At 47.0% G+C, this 21355-nt stretch overlaps 1 protein-coding gene across 1 annotated transcript in view; it reads left to right on the top strand.

Annotated features, from left to right (window-relative positions):
- Positions 1-21355, top strand: part of LOC119381537 (Down syndrome cell adhesion molecule-like protein Dscam2) — a 217984-nt gene that overhangs the window by 126244 nt on the left and 70385 nt on the right. The window contains exon 3 of the mRNA XM_037649311.2: positions 19006-19179. Coding sequence (XP_037505239.1) covers positions 19006-19179 — 174 coding nt within the window. The remainder of the gene's footprint in view (positions 1-19005; positions 19180-21355) is intronic.

Here is a 21355-nt window from a genome sequence, read left to right on the forward strand (position 1 = left end):
CATAGCATCGGTTTTGCGGCGAAAAGGTATCAAACTTTTCTTCGATATATATATATATATATATATATATATATATATATATATATTATGAGGAACCGCTTTATTCAGCCGTGCTCGAGCCGAAATCACATTGATGATGATATATACAGATGACGAAGATGCACAAGTGATGATGATATGTAAGAGGAGGAACAGTCATTCACTTTTCGCGCTCACAATATATATATATATATATATATATATATATATATATATATATATATATATATATATATATATATATATATATATATATATATATATATATATATATATATATATATATATATATAACCGCCTTATGAGCCCTCCCCCCCCCCCCCTCCACTGAAGGGAGACCTTAAGCCCTGGCCAGGAGAGAATATTGCGCTCGTCTTTGTATTTTGAGAGGCTGGTGAGGGGCCTTTTGAAGAATGCGCGATATATGTTCCTGAATAATCTTTTTGGATGCTAAAAAATTGACTAGGAATCAACGCGGGCTAACTAACAGTGGGGAGCGTAGAAGTGCTGCACTCGTCAAATAAAGAAAGAAGACCAGTGTGCAAAAGAAGCAACTGGTGACGTAATCAGGACAGCGAATGGAATGGCGGTATTCTTTCCACGAGTCCGTCGTCTGAGACTGCATTTGATCTTCATATTTTGGCTCTGTCGAAAGGAAAGAGAGATGGAGGATAAAAAAGAAGTAGCGTTACGTACACAAGAGTACGCTAACAATAAAATTTTTGCGTCACCTTACGGCTCTGCCTTGTAAGGAACCTTCTCCTCCACATTTCTGTAGGGTCATTCAGCGCCCGGCGAAGTCGTCGGACGTGCAAATAAAACGAGTTCCACTGAAACCGCGTTTTCTTGCACACACTCTTTCTAGATGAACTTTACCCTACAGGGTTCATTCGAGTATGTACACACGCCGTGGTTTCGAAAAGCGAAGCGGCGAATTTGCGAAGAACTTCGAAAAATAAGATGACAGAAAAAAAGAAAAAAAAAAGTAAATGTGGTTGTCGGACGGATTCATTTCACGCCACGCACGTTTCGTGTTCGGGCATAGCGTTGCAGAGGAATCCATATTTCCTCTGTCGCTGAAAGCACACACAGGGACGCCCCCCTGCTTTCGCATTCGAGCCACGCCTGCATAGATACACGGAGAACTCTCATAATCTAACCAAGCACTCCTACATGCCTCCCCCTTCCTTTCCGCTCACACCTAACAGTGCGAGTCAGCCTGGCGAGCATGTCGGGTGGCCTGGCGATAAAGCGACGTGGACATCATTGCACCCGGAGTGTTTCTTGAAAATTTAATTATGTTTTCTTACTACCCGTAGAATGAGCTCTTTCAACGGAGGTTCGAAGCCATTGCCACGATGAGTTGCAGTACGTGGCAGGCCTCTTGGTTCAACTCCTTTCTTTTGCTTGACTATTGAGTTTTGGGCACGACTCGTACTCGTGACCTTACTCGTAGTATCTAGTTAGTAAAAACACCTTTACGTTCATATGGTAACTATTTGTGGTAAAGAAAGAAAGAAAAAAAAGTGAAACTTGCAGGATCGACCCAGACAAGCTGTTTGTAAGAGCGTACTCGTTTGAAGGATTATGATTCAAACTGGCCATTTGTGTCGGTGGGACGGCCTGCCTTTCGGATAGTTTAACAGTTATATAGGGGGTGGGGCATGTCTTGTAGGATTGAAGTTTGGAAAAAAGTGTGCGTTTTTTGCGCAACCATTTATCATACGCCCAAGAAAACCTACAACTATAATTGGCTAAGAGCGGGGAACGCTTTCCTAAAGTAAAAAAAAAAAGTCGAGGAAATATAAGAAGGCCAACTTAAGAAAAAAAAAGGAGGTTACCGTAATTCCTTGAAGAGTGAATTTGTCAGCTGGTTTGTTGAACCATCGTAAGGGAGCAGCGCAATAGACAGGGACAAAAAAGACACAAATACAACCACACGTAAATAAAACGAGTGGTTAGTTGTATGTGTGTCCTTTTTTCTGTCCCTGTCTTTCGCGCTGCTCCCTTACGGTAATCCTTGACTTTGGTGTCTGGCATGGGCACTCGCACCTCGGTGTTAGTGTGCCCTGGTGTATTCCTTGGTTTAACTTCGTGTTTCGCCACGCGGGCCGAAGCGGATCTCAGAGGCCACGCAGAAATAAGCGCGTGGTTGAGATCTGCTCCGCCAGACGCCGCAATGATCCCCGCTACTCACCAGAAAACCGTCTGCTTTTTCAATGAACTCATTCAATTAACTATTTACTATTTTTTCTGACAGTTACTTGGCCCTTATCCTAATTAAGTACACCTATGACTCCGGTATCATATGCATCCAATATAACTCTTAAATCGAACCAGTACCATCGATTTCGTACCGGTTTTACTTTTGGCAAGGCTTTTTCTGAATATTTGGAAAACTGGAAGTAAGGGGTCGACTTACTTGGAACAGAAACAAGAATCTCAATCGGTGCTTGTTCTACTAAAAAAAGTAGTGGTTTGCTAGCCCGCATCGGTAAAAGGAAAAAAAGAAAGATGAATAAATACCGAAGCTGTACAGATCAGTGCTCGATCAAGTTGAGTTATGCTGGTGTTGCAGTGCTGCACTTTAATGATCGAGCTGAACGAGAACGCAAGTTAAGTTAATGTGAAACGCAAATATTCTAGTTTTAGTTCAAATGTAGGAAACAAAGCTATGCCCATCAAATGTACCGCAGAAGCGATGTTAGTCACGTATACTCTTGTAGTCACGTTCACTTAGTTTTGTGAGGTCTCTGCGTTACAGTACCCGAGACCATAGTGCGTCTTCGACGAGGTTTAATCGAATTAAAAGCCACGTGTCTGCTTTCAACTACCATGTCTACCCGTGGGTCAGCTTGACGCGTGATCGATTAGATCTCCTGTGATTAAAAGTTGAGCTTGCTTTGTTCTAACCTACTGCCAAACCTCCCAATGCGGTTATCCATCATGTGGCACAAACTTGTACTCCCATATGTGTTTCTTTGTTTTGCCGCCTCGTTATTTCAATCTTGAGCGACTGGACCAATAACCAATCACCAAGAAGGGACGTTTATAGCGTTGCTGGTTGTGCGGATCTCTCGATTAAATTTAGCCTAAGTTTTTATGTTAGTAATATTAAGCACAGACTTAGGGCCAATGTTTGGTTTTAGAGGAGATACTGGTGTAGTGAATAAGAGTCGTGCGTTAAAGAAGTTGTATGCGAGTGGTATTTTAAGTGAAGTCTTGCGACGCTTTTATCTAAATCTTTAAAAAAATCTCCTAATTTAGTGCTGCTGGCATTACTGTATACTTCTCGGAAATACTACTCGTGGCAGTGTGCCTTGACCATCTGTCATTGTTCTAAGCAATTTCAATAAAACGATACAAACCTTGTGAGCGGGCCTTTATTGTAGTAAAGAGGACGCAAACGAACCGAGTGAAGTTATGCGACAGGGACAAGCGAATAAGACGTGGTTAGTAGGTAATGACTAAACAAGCCGGAACGTAACAACACGAGATTACCATCTTTAAGGCACTCCTAACATAACTGAAAAGACTGGCGAATGTGCGAACACATGTACACTAACCCACGCACAGAATGACGCCGCAATCATACACATACAATAGATACAGTGAAAGCGCACACTCATTTACTTTTGCACCTATCGGTACGCACACAGAAGTCAGGCTAGAAAGTACGAAGAAGCGTGGTAAGTTCATTTCCCAACTTTGAGAAGAACCCGGGATCTCAAGCGTGAGCGAGAAAGTTTGAGGAAAGACGAAAGCTGCACTGGGGCAAGCAAATAAAAAAAAGAAAGAAGGGAGAAAAGAGCGAGGGCTTTGCCAACTTTCGTTGGGCAGCCGAAGAGCAGTGGCCTCCGGCGATTGGTGCCTGATCTTGTTTCTCGTACCAACATTTTCCTGCGGATCCCCCCTCGGGCAAAGATTAGGGAGTGTTCGGAACCGCAGCACGGTAGCTTTTCGAAAGTCCCGTACTTGAAGCTGGAAAACAAAAGAGAATACGCCCAATAAGATTCTTTCGTCCTCTTCTTCTTTTTTTTTCTACGCTGGCTTTCTCTTATTCATGGTCAAAACGTTGACCTTTTCTTGACCACAACATCGGGACAGCCAGTGCTCCCGGCAAGAGGTTACGTACTCATCAAGACTTGTTACTCGAGGCGAAGGCACCTGCCGCATGATGAAGGCAAAATAGCCTGCTCGAAGCAGGCTGGTCACGCAGCAATTTTTTTGTTTGACCCTCCTCAGCGTGGAAGAGAAGAAAGCTGTGGGCAGGGCCCGCCTCTTTCCGCCTTCTCGCAAACGGAAGCACTCGCGTATTGGGGCCACCACATGCATTTGGAGACTGCCTATCGACCGACTCAGAAAGCTGTCTGATGCTCGCTCTGCATGACCTGCTCCATGCGGCGTAGTAAATGCTACAGGCAGTGTCAGTCGATGAAGTACGGAACCGACTGCGTTTCTCAAGGGTAGTAGCTAACAAATGCTTATCACTCACGGAACATTTGAGCACAACGTAGGTTAGTCAGGGACATCGTGGAGCGTTCCCACTCTTTTCCTTCATATCTTTCACCGTCTCCATCTCCAGTTACCCAAGTATAGGGCAGCATACGCGTCCGCCTCGGTGGTACAGTGATTACGGTGCTCGGCTGCTGACCTTAAAGGAGTACTGACAGGAATTTTAAAATTTTTCGGGTTGTTGCTCTAAATGAAAGCACGGGTGTCGAGAACCCTAAAAAGAGTGTCGTGGTGCCTGGGGATGCATTGCATATATTTTTAATACCGCTTTCAATCAGCAGTTTCGGTTTCGGTTTCGAGAGGGCGGCTTCATAGTGACGTGTCAAGTCTGCCCGTGACGTCACGGGCAGACTGCAACCCACGAAATATGGACCTGCTGTCCTTTGCTGTCAGTCGAACGTGGTTCATGATGAGTGAACTGTCGTCCAGTGCCTCCGACAGCGATTTCTGTGATTTAGGCTGCATGCAGAACCCAGACTTTGCAAACCAAGTGAGCTGACTTGAAACGTCTTAGGGCTCTCCATGCGGTGAAGCTGCCTTGCAGATGCTGGGAGATGAAAACTTTAAAATCAAACTTAAGTATTTATACGTGTTTCCCGGATGCGGTGTGGGGAGAGCGTTAACACTACATGCCAAGGAAACCAAAAACGTCCGTTTTGCTGCACTTCAAAATCGTGTCAGTACTCCTTTAAAGTCGCAGGTTCGATCCCGGCCACGGTGGTCGCATTTCGATGGAGGCGAAACGCTAGATACCCGTGTACTGTGCGATGTCACTGCACGTTAAAGAACACCAGATAGTTGAAATTTCCGGAGCCCTCCACTACTGGATGCCTCATAATGATATCGTGGTTTTGGCACGTAAAACCCCAGAGTGTATCACCCGTCTCGGACTGGTGATGCCGACGTGGACGCGGCCCGCCTCGGCCTAAAAAACCGAGCTTCAGGACTGTTTTTAATAAAGTTATTCAATCAATCAATTATTAATAAGGCAGCATAAATTTTTTTTATTCTGGTTAATCTTCCTGAGTTTCGACTCTCCTCTGATTATCTCTCCCTCACTCTCTCCTTTATCAAAGGGTAACGTATATCAGACAAGCATTGAGAAGAATGCAGGCATGAAATGAACGGTTATTAGCTTGGTGTAACCAAGAATAAGTTGAAATGTCTTATGTGCTGCTCACGGAAACGGCGGATGTAGGCAATGGAGTATGTCCAATGAGGATTCTCACATCCGACTCAGTTGATATCAACTAAGTTGAGAAGTCATTTGACAGTTAAAACTTATACTGTGTATATTCAGTGTCACATGGATTGATCTGACTACTGCAGCTTCGCAGAAGTAGTGATTCATTTTTCTCTTGATTGATTGGTTGAAAAACATTTATGGCTCGAAAGCAAGGCGAATATTTCTAGTTTTAAGACACTGTGTCGTTACGATGGAGAGTTCACAACACGCCTGATTCTACGTTCCATCAGTGTAGGCGTATCTCTTTACGCCAGTCTGCATTTCCTCAGAGTACTCCATGGTTAAGGCGGAGTGGACGCGTTTGGCTTCGTTGGTATGACTAGCTTGTCTTATGGCTCCCATCAACAAAACCCTATCTTGTCTATTAATTGCTTAGGTGTGAACGTATGCTAACCATGTCGTTAGCTCATTTCTCAAAAGGACTAATAGCACCTTGTTTTATATTCAGAACGTGATGACATAATCAAAGACCGCGTATATTCGCGAACTACGTTGCGACTAACAGAAACTGACTGCCCGCACTCTTACACTTTTTTTTTTGCTTTTGTTTCCGACAGACGAGTCCGGTAATGATAGGACATGTTCGTCTTGTGCCGTCGGCTCGAACAGGCGCATGCGCTGCATCTGCAGTAAGAACTAACTTGTATTCTCCCGTCCGAAGGCTCCGCAGTGGCTACCTAGAAAGACACAAATTCGAAATCAATACCCTGTTACCAAGTAGCGCCTCTTTATTCCGAAAACACATCAAGCGCATACTGAAGTGTAACACAAGAGTGTGCAATTTACGAAAGTGTACCTTCCGTGAATTGCTCTCACTGCGGGCAGTTACGACTTAGGATGACCTGTAATAACTGGCCTCTACCGTTGCTGGGAACGTTGCTAATAACGAATTAAATACGCATCCAGAAAAAGAATAGACGGCGGGTGACACGGGGAGAAAACCTTCTATGCCGCTATTATGCTCAAAAAGAAGATACGGAAACGCTCAATATGGCGCTGACAGCTCAATTAGCGTGATTAACCGTTATTAAGCCAATTTTTCAAATTGCTTAGGCATGTTTAAAGCAATCTTTTATTTCGTTATCTACACCCACACCACAGGAACTGGCTTTCGTAACCAAGTGCGCTCGTTGACGTCAGTAAAAAACTATGGTTTAGTTTTTAGACGGCTTAATAGTTCGGCGTCCCTTTAGCGAACGCCAGCGGCGTGCCCTATACGCAGCGTCAGGTTGACGCCACACTTACGCTTAAACAGCCGTGAGGGACGTACCCTAGGGATGGCGCCTGTCTCTGCCTATCTAATGCATCGAACCGGGGCACCTCCTACTAATGCCATAAAGCTAGGCTAAAACGGCCCCTCCCTTGAAAGCAGGGGCTTGAGCACCGGCTCTCTGTAGCAGGAACAGCAAAAAACCGCCGGTAAAGCGAGCTTTCTGCTGGAATCCTCATTACACAGACTAAGCCTCCGAACGTCGGCGCCGCTGACTCCATACGCGGCACCGCACCGCTTTCAGGGAAACGGAAGGCTCGTCCATTTCAAACAAAAGCGGGGGGCGTGCCGCTAGAAGCAAAGGCTTGCGCCCACACTGATGGTGGCCCCCACGCTACAACAACGCGGGCCGCGCGAACGCTGGCTCCATGCATACGGGGGAGCGCGAGCAGGCAATTTCCTATTAATTATCCGAGCTCCGAAAATTTGGTCGCTGAGCGGCGGCGGCGGTGGCCTTTTAAACGCGTCCCCATCTTCCCTTCCGGCATTTCCTGGTAGCCATCTCTGCAATGCTCGAGTGTTTTTTACCAACAAAACCTTGCGCTCTCTTTCTTTTTTCGTTACATTCTCGCGTGGAGTGAATTTCGCAAGCTCCGTTCCCGTTGCCGCATCTTGTTTGCGCAAGTCTTTCGCGCGAGTTGCCCGTACAGTGTATACAAGCGCTGCCCCGTGAATAAATGTTGTTACCGAAAGGTGGGCGTTCTTTTTTTTTTTTTTTTCTCTCACCTCTCCGTCATTCCTCCCGCGTGGCAGAATCCCCTTATAGGGCACAATTGTCTCGCACTTGGCGCGGCCTGCTGGCTGCAATGATTCTCTCGATCACGCTTCTGTTTGCTTATACGGAAACCCACGCGCAGCAACCTGGCTCACGCCTCCCGTGAGCTGCCGTGAGGGGCGCGGTGGACGCCAAGTACAGTTGCATGTGCCAGGTAGCGTGTCTGTCGGTTCGTTCGTTCGTTCGTTCTATGCACAACACAAGCAGCGGCTTAACTAAGGGACGACGGAAGCGCGATAAGGTAAGTGGGTCGGCGATGCAGGTGCGGATCTGCCGCTCGTCCACTCGGGGGAAATTAAATTGAAGGCACGCGCTCAGCTTGGAGGAGCTTTGAGTTTTTGTTAGTTGTGTGTATACGTTGGTTTATTTTGTTATCCTTGCCTACGCTCGCGGTATACGCAGCAGCACTTCCTTGGTGCCAGGCGCGGTGCCGCTCCGAAAGCGAAGGGAGACGTTGCACAGCGCACGCTCCACGTGCCGCCCGGCTGTCGTAATCGGTAACACAACTCTTGCGTGTGAATGGAAGCGACTGCATCATTGTGCATTTCTTTTCGGTTCCGGCTGTTGCACGCTGCCTGATGTTTTGGCAGGCGAGGTGAGAAAGGGAGAGGAGTAGCGGAACAACTATCTTGCTAACCATGGTGGTGGAACTGGGTAGAGCGTCCGCCTTCAAAGCAGTCGGTATTGGGTTCGATGCCCCGCTGGTCCCGTACGCCCACCGCAGCTTTTTTAATATAAAGAGAGCAGTACCCCGAGATGCCGCACGGGGGCGAGGAAGTCGAGAAGGTAGCCTCCTCTTTCTGTTTTTTCTTTCACTCCCCTTACACGTCTTTGCTAAAGCCTTTCCTAAAGCAATGTACAAAGAACGAGATGCTAATCATTGATAACAATAGGGATGTCTCAGAAGACGAAGTAAGTGCGCAGATTGGAAGGCCGTATCAATCGTAGCAAGCATACTATTACTAATCAAACTTCGAAGCATGGTGTAGCGTTGCACAGGCGAACATGAACATGTATTTTACGGTGACAACGAACGCAACGCTGTCGTTATGAAGAACACGTCGAGAGGTGAACAAATGTTTCCCGCTGCCTGTCGCTTCGACGCGTCCCCGAAACTTGAGATCAGGCACTGTCCTACACCAAGCGCGCAGAAATACAGCACGCATCCGAACCACCTACCGTCTCAGCTGGCCAAGAATTTGCGCTCGCTGCGGATGATTACCTCCAATAGATAGATAGATAGATAGATAGATAGATAGATAGATAGATAGATAGATAGATAGATAGATAGATAGATAGATAGATAGAAATAAAGTAGCCGACGTGATAAAAAAAAAACGCCAGGCCTGCGCGGAAAGCGCAGCACAGTCACAGCGAAAGCTGGAAGAGCGGCATTTCTAGAGCCCGTTATAAACTCTCCTGTGGCTACTAATACAGGTACATTAGCAACGTACCCACTACGCCACAAAGCGTAATTTTTGGGAAGTTGGGAAGCACCCAGCACGACATTATTCGTTGTTCTGCGGAGAAGCGAGGTACCATACGTAAGGGAATATGTGCAGTTTGTAGATGCGGCGGTTGATGACGATGAATAATTATGGTTGCGCCCTTTGTAATGGGTTGGAAGCTTTAAACGACCCACTAGTTACGTAATGCATATTGTGTGACGCCCGGTCGTTATTTAACTGTCCCACCACGCTTTATAACACACTTTAACCGGAGAAACGTAGAGCGAGCGAGAGAGAGAGAGAATTGACTTTATTGAGACCCTGAGGAAATGGATCATGGGAGACTTATGGGCTTCCTTGGCAACCAACAGAAGTGCACTTGCGAGGAACCCACTACGCTATAAATCATTGTAATTTTTGAGAAGTAGGGCAGTAGGCACTGTGCCATTTTTCGTCATTCTACAGACAGCCGTGGTACCTGCTAAACGCATGTAAGGCATTATGCGCACTTTGTTGATTCTGTGCGTGATGACGATGAAGAATTATGGCAGAGCTCTTTGTAATGGGTTGGAAGCATTCAACAACCTACTCGTTGCGCAATTCGCATTGTGTGACGCCTGGTTACAGAATTCGCGCTGTGCGACGCTTGGTGCTTATTCTACTCTTTTACCACGCTATATTGCATATGCTAATGTGGTTCCTTCCCGACATGAAGCCTGTGTAGGACCTTTTTGCAAAGCAGTTTCAAGCACCGGCATGGCTCAGAGGTTGAATACTGGGCTCCCACGCAGAGGGCCCAGGTTCGAACCTCGTTCCATCCTGGAGTTTTTTTCTTATTTAGTTTTTTTTCTTATTTCGAGCGATACTGGTTACGGACACCGGCGGCGGCGGCGGCGGCGGACAACTACGGCACCAAAAACGGCCGGTGAAATGATCTCATAACAGCTTTCGCTGTAAAATCTGAACGTGTCCAAAGCAAGCCAGTTAGAACAAAACAGGAAAATAAGAAACATTGTTGGCTTTGTAAGAGTGCACTACGCGAGGTAGCTGCTCCCATGAATGTAGATCAAATGGTGACGGCCGTAATAACGCAATCAAAGTTGTTCCAGTCATTGGCTTTGCGAAAGAAAAAAGACATGCAAAGGTCAGAACATACTTCAGGACGGGCTTCGTCAAAAGAATGACTTGCGCGGTGGGTATGAGTGGCGGTGTCAAACTATGTGGTATTTCAATGAGCACACTATGATAAAATTTACGAAATAATGATAAGGTAGTAATGAAGCGGCGACGTGAGTATAGAGACTGTTGGAAAAAGTGATGTTAGATGCGAAGTTGTTGGAAAGCTTCGCTGTCTACAGGGCGTATTTTCACTCGCGGCGCGTCATCGAAACTTCATCGCCGAAAACTTGTGCCCCTTTGGGGGTCTGAGGACGAAGTAAACACATATAGTGGACAGTTAGCGTCTCGCTTTTCTGCATTGCTTGACGCCGAATTGGTTTTCGGATATCGGGCTCCGAGGCTCACTCGGGACAGAAAAGAGCCCTTTGGCAGTCGATGCACCAGACGTAGGGGCGAGTGTGCAGTCTATGAAAGGTGGTGGATCGCTTCTCGTTCCCTATGGGACCTTCAGGGTTCGTGCCTCTTTTGACAAGGCGGTTTCTCCAGTGTACCGATAAACACGTGGATAGAAGAACCAACAAACGACGGAAACTGTACGGCTGGTGAGTATAGGGGGCCGAGAAGATCAGCGCACTCGCCTGAGTTGTGGGCGAGCTCGTTATCTGAGAATAGGGCACTGGCTCTATCTCCGGCGCAGTACTACTCTCACGAGTACGCCGTTGGCGAAGCATCCTATTGCCGGTACCTCCCCCACCCGGGGTTAGCGGATCTCGCTTTTCAAGAAGGAGTTGCCAATGTTTGTGCGCGTGCACTGCTTCAACGGCAGCTACGAGATTGTGTGAGTCAACAGAAAAACAATACGACTATCTGCAGCACTGCGGGAAAAGGTGGAGGGTCTGGCAAAGGCTTGCTCCCACTGCTGCGTTTCGCTTGTTTTCGAGACAGGCTTCACCGGACGATGTTTGCACGTGCGAGTGCTCTTTCGCTCGCTAAAGGTGTTGTGTTTATGGCGAAGCCCGACGGCTCAAGCTCACTCGGTCTGCCTGGCATTCGTTCCTCCGACGAAATCGAAGTTTTCCTTGACGTGTGATCATTCTGCGCTTGGAAAAATCAAAAAAATTTTTGATGCCGGAGGTCCAATTCATCCAAAAGTCAATGTGTCTTGCTCTTGCTTAACTCCTAATCGATACAAAGAGCGAAAACAAGTGGTGTACACAATTGTGTACATAGCATCTCAAAGGGTTAACTTTGACCGCATAGAGGACAAGGAACCTTATAAGGTTCTTTACCACGCACCTAAGTCCAAGCACACGGGTGGTTCTGAATATCGTCCGCTTCGAAATGCGGCCGCCATCGCGGTGAATCAGAATCATGCCATCGTGGTTAGCAGCAAGCATACCTTAGCCGCCGCGCCATTGCGATGGTTAAAAATATCCAAAGCAACACACAAATCAACTGATCACTACTGCCATCAAGTTTAAATATTCAGCTCGGCGATGTTAGTGGTAGATAAGTCGACTCGAATGGCACTACCTCTAAATGATGCCTAATTACAGGAAGTCATTATGTGCTTTAAGGAAGATTCGCTAATCGCAGCCAATTGAGAAAGTACTGCACATGTCTCGTAGATCCGATTACGATGCCGCCGTGTTTATTAAAACGAGCTTACTGGCGCTGTGTATAAGAATTGTCTGATGTTTCGTGCACGTCGCAAAGCTGTAAAGCGCTATCGTGAGTGCAGTAACAACGCGCCAACAGGAACAGCACGAACCAAACCATCCACGCAACAAACGATGAAATCGGACAACAACTCATTTTTTTTACTGAGGTAGTTTGCCGTCCTTATAAAAAGCAAAAATGGGGAAAAAAGCGACTCGTTGAAAGCTCACATATTTCTCATACTTCCTTCGTTTAGGATAAAAAATTCTAGTACACGCCCGCCGCTTTACCAGGTGGCCTCTAATTACGCCCGGAACCGGCCTTATCTAACAGATAGAAGGCCGGCATCCTCTTCAAAGATCTTCGTCCGCTCGGGTGTTTTCCTCTTGAGAGGAGAGACTTCCTTTATAGAAAAGTAATGGAATCAGTTGAAAAGGCGCGCTTCTTTATCCCTTTGATTCCCGAAGGAGGACGTCTGCTGTCGTCGGCCTTCCTTTGTGCCTCGTACTTCGCCCTGTCCTTCCTCCCTTGTTGGACAAGCAGAGGCCCCTGGTGGAGCACCAATCAGGGCGATCGCGGGAAAGCAAAAAACCGCACGTCATCTCTGGTATCAATTTCACTCCTTTTTAATTTCTTTTTTTCTTTGTTTCTGAAGGAGTGCTTCGAAGATTTGTCCGAAACGGTCTTTCACTCTTTCTCAAGAGTAAAGGGTTTCGGAAATGGGTTTAAAGAAAAGGAAGAAAGAAAAGAACGTGTGCTTTTGCAAACTGATCTACGAAAGGAAAAGAGGAGAGGCTTGAGATTAGAAATCCTCACTAGCGGGGTAGGTTCAGCTGATGTACGACAGGGTTTCCTTATATCCCGTAATTTACTTGGCTTTCCTGTAAAAACTGTATTTCAAGAGAGAAAGGTCGAAAACTGCACAGTTACTGTCAAGCACTGCGTGACACTTCATTTTCGCGTTACCTGTGTTCTTTCTTTTCATTAACCGCAGTGGTGGCTGCCGTGTCGGCCGAATCCTGGCCGCGGCGCCAGTATTACGATAAGGACGAGGCTAATCTGGAGTCAACCACAAGGGCGTTCCGCATAGCCAACATGTTGCCTTAAAACGCCGAACCTCATAATCTGTTAGAAGATGATTTCGCAGGCGTATGCGTTTGCGTTCACTAGTGCACTAGACACCTCTCTGTTTTGATTTTTATTACTTCGATCATCATTTGATCACGTCGACTTTTGTTTGTGCATCTTGTTCGTTATGACCCGATTCATGGCTTGCCCGCTGCATTGCATTAGTGTTATTTTTTCAAGACAACGTCGTCATTGTTGCCACCATCATCATCCTTAAAGGGCCTCTCAATTCCCCGAGTTCAACGACGAAGGAGTGATTTCTTTCTCGCCTTCGCTACCCTTCCTACAGGCGATATCTCCTCCTCGCCACTTATTTCTTAAAAAAGCACGTGTACGATGACAGCACTAAGCGTGGAGCCTATCACTGTCATCTCCGCTTGCGCAGTCAAAAACACACAAAATGAAGCGAAATCAGTTGATCGCGCACGATAGTCATGCGAGGCAAGGAAGAACGGATGGGCGGCTGCATGGCAAAGCAGCGTAGGAGACAATCCGCCTTTTTCACGCCGCCCCCGCGCATGCGCTCTCCCCTAGCGGAAAAGAGTCGCGAAACGTCTCATCATCTCGGAGGCTTTGCTTCTGGCAATACCGGCTGTCCCGGCCCCTACCAAACCCCTACCAAAACGGCAGAGGGCAGCACAGGAAAATGAGAGAGGCGGATTCACGACTGATCTTTCGCGTACATGGACCAATCAAGAGCACGTACCGTGAGGACGTCACGTGAATTATTGTTCTTGCTTCGAGAAGTGCGCCAGAAATACGAGAAACACCAGGAGGGAATAACGCGCTCGTTTTTTGTATTGTCAGAGGCTGGAGAGGGGCCCGTTAACATGATTATGAGTTCAAGTCATCGCAGCCGAGAGGAGGGGACAGAAGAGAGGACACAGAGCGCTCTTCTGTCCCATCCTCTCGGTTGCGCTGATTCGCGCTCATAATCATGTTGTACCAACACGCCCAATCTTACAGCCCTTTAACATATTGTTACTCAAGAAAAGTGTACAAACAGTGTCACCGTGTTCTTTATTTATGATCCTGTTCCACAATATTATAAGCAGAAAGGCATAAAGTAGTAGGCGTGCGCAGGTTCTCCATTAGAGTTGCGGTGGGTGGGTGGGTGGGGGGGGGGCAAGCTTTGTCACAGCCCCCCCCCCCCCCCCTTCCCAGTGGACGAGTCCGAGAGCAAAGAAACTTCGCAATGAATTCGAAAATGCAAATGAAGCAATGACGCGCTGCTTACAAAGGCTTGCCTTCGGTCATCGGCTTTATGGGGGCTGAAGGTGGGAGGCAAGTTGTTTTTGGAACACAACATCGGGGATCCGCGGCCGCCATTATCGTAAAAAAAAAATTAAAGCAGCTTCGCACTATTTATGCCTGAAGCCTGAAGGAAGTGCGGAGCTGGGCAGCTTTCTTTGTTTCTCTTCGGTTTTCTCTTCCTTTACTCCTCTCCTTCTTTCTTTTTCTATTTTCCATTTTTTTCTGTCTTTTTTGTCTCTCTTTATTTCTATGTATTCCTGTTTTCCTTCCCATTTTTGCCCTTTGTTTCCCTCTCTTTCTATTTTTCGCTTGCAAAGCTAGGTGGCGGGTTTGATCCCGGTCGCGGCGGTCGCATTTCGATGGAGGCGAAATGCTAGAGGCCCGTGTACTGTGCGATGTGAGTGCACGTTAAAGAACACCAGATGGTCTAAGTTTCCGGACATCTCCAGTACTGCATGCCTCATAATCGTATCGTGGTTTTGGGACGTTAAACTCCAATTATTATTATTATTATTATTATTATTATTATTATTATTATTATTATTATTATTATTATTATTATTATTATTATTTCTCGCTTGCGTGCTCTATTTTTTTCTATTTTTTATACGTGGATTTGCCTGCGTTTCCCGGGTCCCTAAAGTGCGCCGCACTTGCTATCGTCATCAAGGCGTTAGTAGAACAAGACGAACAAGACTTGTCCTTTGCGCGAGCGCGCGCTCGATATGCTACAGATGGCTATACTATACGGGGTTTTGCCTGCGTTACGCCAAGCGATGACAGCATACGACAGCATACGACAGCATACGACAGCCCGGGCCCTTAAAGTGATCCGCACTTAAAACCTGCGTGGCCATAACACTGCACGTTGAACAATGACAGGACAGGTCCGTCCGTGCAAAGCTTGCAAAGATATGGGGCTGACTTCGCACACCCCTCCTCCCCTAGATGATTACACCCCTCCCCTTCCCTTTGCGCGCGAATATATGCATAAGGTGACGTGAAGGAGGTCATTAGCAAATGTCTCTTCGTTATACCATAAAATCTCGATAAATTTGCTAATGTGAAGGTAATTTTGCAGACCTATTATCTCACCCACCGCGTGTGTATTTAGCCGCGTACCTCACACGACGGGCCTCGAACTATAGACAGTAAAATAAAGCGTTATCGCGCGCGCGCCTATGACTTCGCCACACCTGCTATATACTGTGGCACCGGATGCCTCCCTCGATTGCCCCGTTCGCACGCAATGCCATCCGTCAACAGTGAGTTCAGCTGTCACTAACCCCGTTTTGTTTCGGGTAATTTCAATGCGACAGAAAGCCGGATTAAGGAACACTATATAAACCGGCAACAGTCGCAAAAGCTGCCCTGTTTGCGAGAGGAGGGATCTTGCTTCTCTAAACAATCGCAAGGAAGGAGGGAGGAAGGAGAAAATCTGCAAACGCGAGTGAACGGCCATGGAAATCGCGATTTCTCGCATACGTGACTACCGGTATACGTTGCGCCGCTGAGCCCGAAACACGCAAGAGTTTCATAAAGAAGCGAAACTTTCAACTAAGTGTCCCAGATTCTCTCGATGGCCTTGCACGTGCGTTGAAAAGCTTTCGTCCTATACCTGGCTCGAACCTTCGTACTTAGCCCGTGAGCCGGGGCGGAGCCGCGCAATGGCTCCGCGGAGAAAATGTTTTGACAGACGCGCATAAAAACAGAACGGGGTGTACGCCCATGGAGCTTCTCTGACAAACCGGCAATTATCCAATCGACCGCACCGACAGCGCACGCGACATGGTGCGCAGGTGATTCGAGTTTTCGATGATGACCGTTATTGAGTTCACGACGGCGTGTCGAGCTCGCATTGCTCATCGCGATTGCGGTACGCCATCGGCGGGCACGCTTGGAGGCCAGGACACGCCCCTCAATACGCCGGGCCTCGTGAAATCTCCGCCAATGGGGTCATAATATGGCACCACGATTGTCCATTAGGGCTAGCTATAATAGGCCGGCGAGTCATATTGTGCCAAACTTTTGAGGCACAAAGATCTAGGTCGAGAAATGAAAGGCGCACGTGTACTCGGAAATGCTGACAAGAGTGTGCGAAAGGAACACGCTGATTTGATTAAGATCGTCGTGGTGAGCCAGTTTGTGTCACAGGAAAAAAAGTCTCATTGGCCAAGGGTCTACGTGTGCAAACAGGAAAGCGAAGAACACGGAGCTTTGCCGTTGCACAAACTTGATCGCAGAAAGCGAGCAGCTTACTATGTAAACGCCGATAACTGTTTCAACATGTGCGCTTTGGTTCGACTAAAAATATTTCGCAAGGACAGTTGCACGTCCGTGTAGCGACGATATTATATCTCACCGTGTGAGGGTCATTTATTACAAAGCACAGATCTGGTTACGAAGGGGGAGATAACATTACCGGGCTTTGCAAATACTGAGTAAAGACAGTCTCACGAGCGCGCAGTGACGATGCTATAGCTCACTGGGCGAAGGTTACTTGTTAGCGAGCGCAGACGTTAATGGGCTTTGCGCTCGTAACAGATCGCACAGGCTCTCATATCTTGGTCGATCTCGATAAGTTTGAAGAAACACACTACATGGCTTGTTGAGTCTGACAAAATGTAATGACAAAATGTAACGTTTAGGTTGTATGGGTGCCTCATCTGGTTTATAGCTTAACTGTAGGGCCGTATTTAGAGCCAATGGCTTTCAGTCTACATTCCTCTTATCACGACATCAAAGGGCCGATGACTGAGTTCTTCCTGTTGAAGCTCGTAAAGCGTTGAAGACATAGGATGTTATAAAATAAGTAAATCTAGCTAGTTTCTTACTATAAATGTAAATATGAAGAGAGAGAGAGAGAGAACAACTTTATTAAAAATAAACGAACCCCAGTCCGAGAAGATTGTTGGTTAAGTCGGTTAACAGGCGACGATATTTAGCGTGTCATAACGAACCAAATGTCTTTCCCTCTATTTTTATGACCGGTACCTCGTCTTTACATAGTACTCAGTAATCATAGGTTCACTCCAATCCAAAATGCGCATTGGACACCAATCCAAAATGCGTATGCTCAACAGGAGCCTTAACAGAGCTACGGCAGTCGTGTCGTCTTTGATTTAGTTCCCGTTAAAAAACATTAAGAAGGCTTTTTATATGGAATAATGTTCGTTCAGTGGAAAAAAAAAAACCCGAAAAAATAAGTACTGATTGGACAAGCCTAACTGCTGCACAAAGCGAACTCGCGCGTGGCCTCGGAAGTCATCCAATAATGTTCCCTTTGTTGGTGAGACTTTAAGCCCCCCTAGGGAAATAGCTGTGTTTACGGGTCTAGAGTAATCCCTTTGTTTACCGTCAAATTCGTCCCCGCACTGCCTTTGTGTTCTAATCGCTAGGAGCATTGCCGCCTGAGCAAGTGGCACAAAAGTGCTCAGAAGCCGGACTTCCTTTTTTGTTTCTTTTAGTTTTGAAGCACTGCCACAGCTCTCCGCAGCGCTCTACAGCCGCTTATTGAGGGACACCGTGATTACTATTTGCCGCTTTCTCGCTAATTACCCCTGACGCATTCGTGTTCGCGCGGATGTTACAGAAAACAGAATAATCGATGTTCTTTCGTTTGATAAGTTTATCAGAGAAAATCTTTATTGAATACTGGAGAGTATTCAATACTCTCCAGTTTTCATGCTGCTTCAGATAGGTTTATTAAAGGACAAAATGATATTCACAGCAGACGACACGTGCAGAACATGTCCGCCGAGATGTCAAATGCAAATTCGTGACGAGGCGCAAGACCCGAGGACCCTGCTATCCCCATCGATCACGGCGACAGGCGCCAAGCACAGCTGGGACCGACGTGTACAAGACATTATTTTCGCGAGCGTTGCATTGACTTATGCCGCTCTGCCTGGTCTTTATGTTGTGCTACGGTTTTATACCAAACTTTATGTGCGTTACAAGCTGCGACATTCCTGCGACCATGTCGCCGACTCTTTACAAACGCTTTCTCAACAATACCCTCGGTAAGTCAGCACTTTAGCAGAGAAGTGCAGCGAAGAGATTGAGAGAGAGATAAAGGCAAAGAAAAGGCAGGGAGGTTAACCAGCTTGCATCCGGTTTGCTACCCTACACGGGGGATGGGGAAGAGGAGGAAAAGAATAGAGAAAGGAGGAAAGAAAGAGAGGATGACGAGTACGCTCGCGTGCATAGCAGCGTTCACTGTGCATGTCCAGAAGTTTGGAAACTGCGAACTGTTACAAAGTACGGTTCGAATGAGACTGTTTTAGAAGTAGACTGCACCCATGATGTTAATGAAGGCTTGTACGGAGTGGCTCCAAGGTATCCAGAACTTGCAGTGCGCTTCGAGCTGATGAGGTTGTCATTACTGTGAGGAGTGTGCGCATTGCTCTTATCGATGACCTCAACACAGCGATGGCACGTAGGTCTTCGTCGCGCAGATCATTAGTGGAATCTTGCGCCGGTTCTCTATGAGACTGAGCACTTTCACATCCTAACTTTGGCGCTTGTCGTTTTGCTTTTTTTTGTCGAACAGTGATAGCCCAGGACTGGGAGCTGCGCATGTGGTCCGCTCCCGGCTCGGTGTCGCGGGGCAGTGCCCTGCTGCTGCGTTGTCCGGTGCCCAGTCACGTGAGCCATCACGTGGTCGTCACAGCCTGGGAGGAGGAGCACCGCAGCCCCGCACTCATCACGCCGCGATCGCCGACAGGTGAGTGCCTCACCGCAGCTCGTTTGATGGAGGAAACAATTTAACGTCTGGATAAATGAAAAAAAAAAGAAGAACCCTGCCACTCTGTCATACTGCCGTAATCGTATTGCGGGGAGTTGAGACGTTCAAATTTAACGGTAGCGGTGCAATAAAAGGAAGTGACAGAAGCATTGGTCGAGGAAACGTCAGATGCAAAGGTGATGTCGCGATAACAGAGTAGTTTGTCTCTTTTTTCTATTTAGGTTGTTGATGTTAATGGAAGAGGAACGTATTCAGGGCTGAATAATTTGCAGGGAGTACAAGGCAAAGGACGATTTCTTATAAGCATCGTGCAATAGGTCGTCTGAAAGAAATCGAAAATAACGAAGTATCAGTCACGTTTCAGTAGACATGAGATACTGTTCTTTCCACATATCTAAAAAAGAAGTTGAGCCTAGTAACACGAGGAGCGCTGAGGCAAGAAGCAAGGAGGAGAAGGGAGGCGAGCAGCTCTGCTCGGTGAAGCGGAGAGGAGGAAGGAAAGGAGGAGGAGATGAGAAGTGCAGAGGAGGAAGAGGCGAAATTAAAACGAAATAAAATTTCTTGGCGAGGCAGGATTCGAACCCGGCTACCCCCGGTCCGAAGGCGGGCGTCATAACCACTCAGCTATCCAGTCACGCTAGCAGAACACGCATATATGGGAACCACATGACTGCGTTTCTGTGGGCCATAGAACGAGAATAAGATAGACAGAAAGAGAAAGAAGGATAGAAAAAATGAAAGAGATAAAGGGAAACAGAGAGAGAGAAAGAAAGAATGGCGTGGCCATATGTAGTATAGCATGCATAGCGAAATGTTGGGAAAGGGAGGGAGCGTGAGGAGAAGGAAAATGAGGAGGGGAAAGGTTAAAGCACCGCGTAGCCACGCATACTACAGCGTAGCAAGGTGGCGGGAAAGGGAAGCGGGGGTGACGAGGTGGGAAAGGAGGAGGGGTAGGCCACCAGCTCCGCGGTTTCAACACTCTTCGTAGCACCAGTGCGTAGCTACCCCAGTTTTTTTTTTTTTTTTAGGAATCACGGCAATTCTTCATTGTCCGCGATATTGCACGATGGCGAAATTCCTCGAAGTAACGGATCGACAACTGGGCTAGTTGGCAATGATTCTCAAACGTATTGAAAAACAGCGCGAGAAAACGACACGACCAAGAGAAGATTGGACGTGCTGTGGTAAATCTTTCAGTCTTATCTTGTCCGTGTCGTTTTTTTCGCGCTGTTTTCCAAGATGTACAGTATGGTCCACTGTTAAAGGGAACACTCGAATGAGCACCCTTCATGTTGCTGGCCCCGTAGCGGCAAGTGGACGGGGAAACTTCGTTCGTGCATGGCACTGTTCTTTCAAAAGGAGTTGCAACTGTCAACCGCTAGTAATCTTATGCAAATCTGAGCCACTATGCTTTTGCAAGAGAGCGAAATCTGAACATGCCCAGCACGCAAGTGTTCCCTTTAACAGTGGACCCGTCTGTACAAGTAACGAATACCCCACGGGCTTCACAGGTAGAATTTCAACAACCGTGAAAAAGTGGATAAAGAAAACGGTGAAGGGCGCACTGCATACGCAGTAGCTGTTTTTGTATTATGAAACCTGTAGGCGTGCAGAGCAAGACATTCTGTCAAGATCGGGTAAAAGAAAAGAAAGCGCTATAAATCTGAAAGTATGAGCCAAGTTCATTCAGCCGTCAGCGATGTGATTACGCGAACGTTGGCGGGCTGCGAAAATAAAGATTACTACGCCGAAAATCGCCTTTTCTCATCAACCGATGGACTTCGCAATCCCGCCAGGAAACAAAGAAATAATGCATGGCGAAGTGGAACGCGCCTTTATATTTATAAATGGGTGAAGAAGAGCCCGAGAATAGCGTAGAAGCAGAGAGGTAGGAAACGAGAAGAATGAGAAAATGCCGCAGAATGTCCACTTCACTCAAGCATTTTCTTCCAACCGCTGCGGGCCTGTCTTATGACTTTGTGTTATTCTGCTTTCGCTGCCGCCAAGCTTTTCGCTTCGCCGAGTGTGCAATTTTTTATCGGCAAAACTCGTTACGTGGCCGGAACACTCCCGTTCGCTCCCATGAATGTCACATCGACCTTAACTGAATTGTTCCTTGTATTCGTCAGCACTTCCTCCCCCCCCCCCTTTTTTT

Source organism: Rhipicephalus sanguineus, chromosome 2 (genome assembly GCF_013339695.2).
Source record: "Rhipicephalus sanguineus isolate Rsan-2018 chromosome 2, BIME_Rsan_1.4, whole genome shotgun sequence".
NCBI classification, from domain to species: Eukaryota; Metazoa; Arthropoda; class Arachnida; order Ixodida; family Ixodidae; genus Rhipicephalus; species Rhipicephalus sanguineus.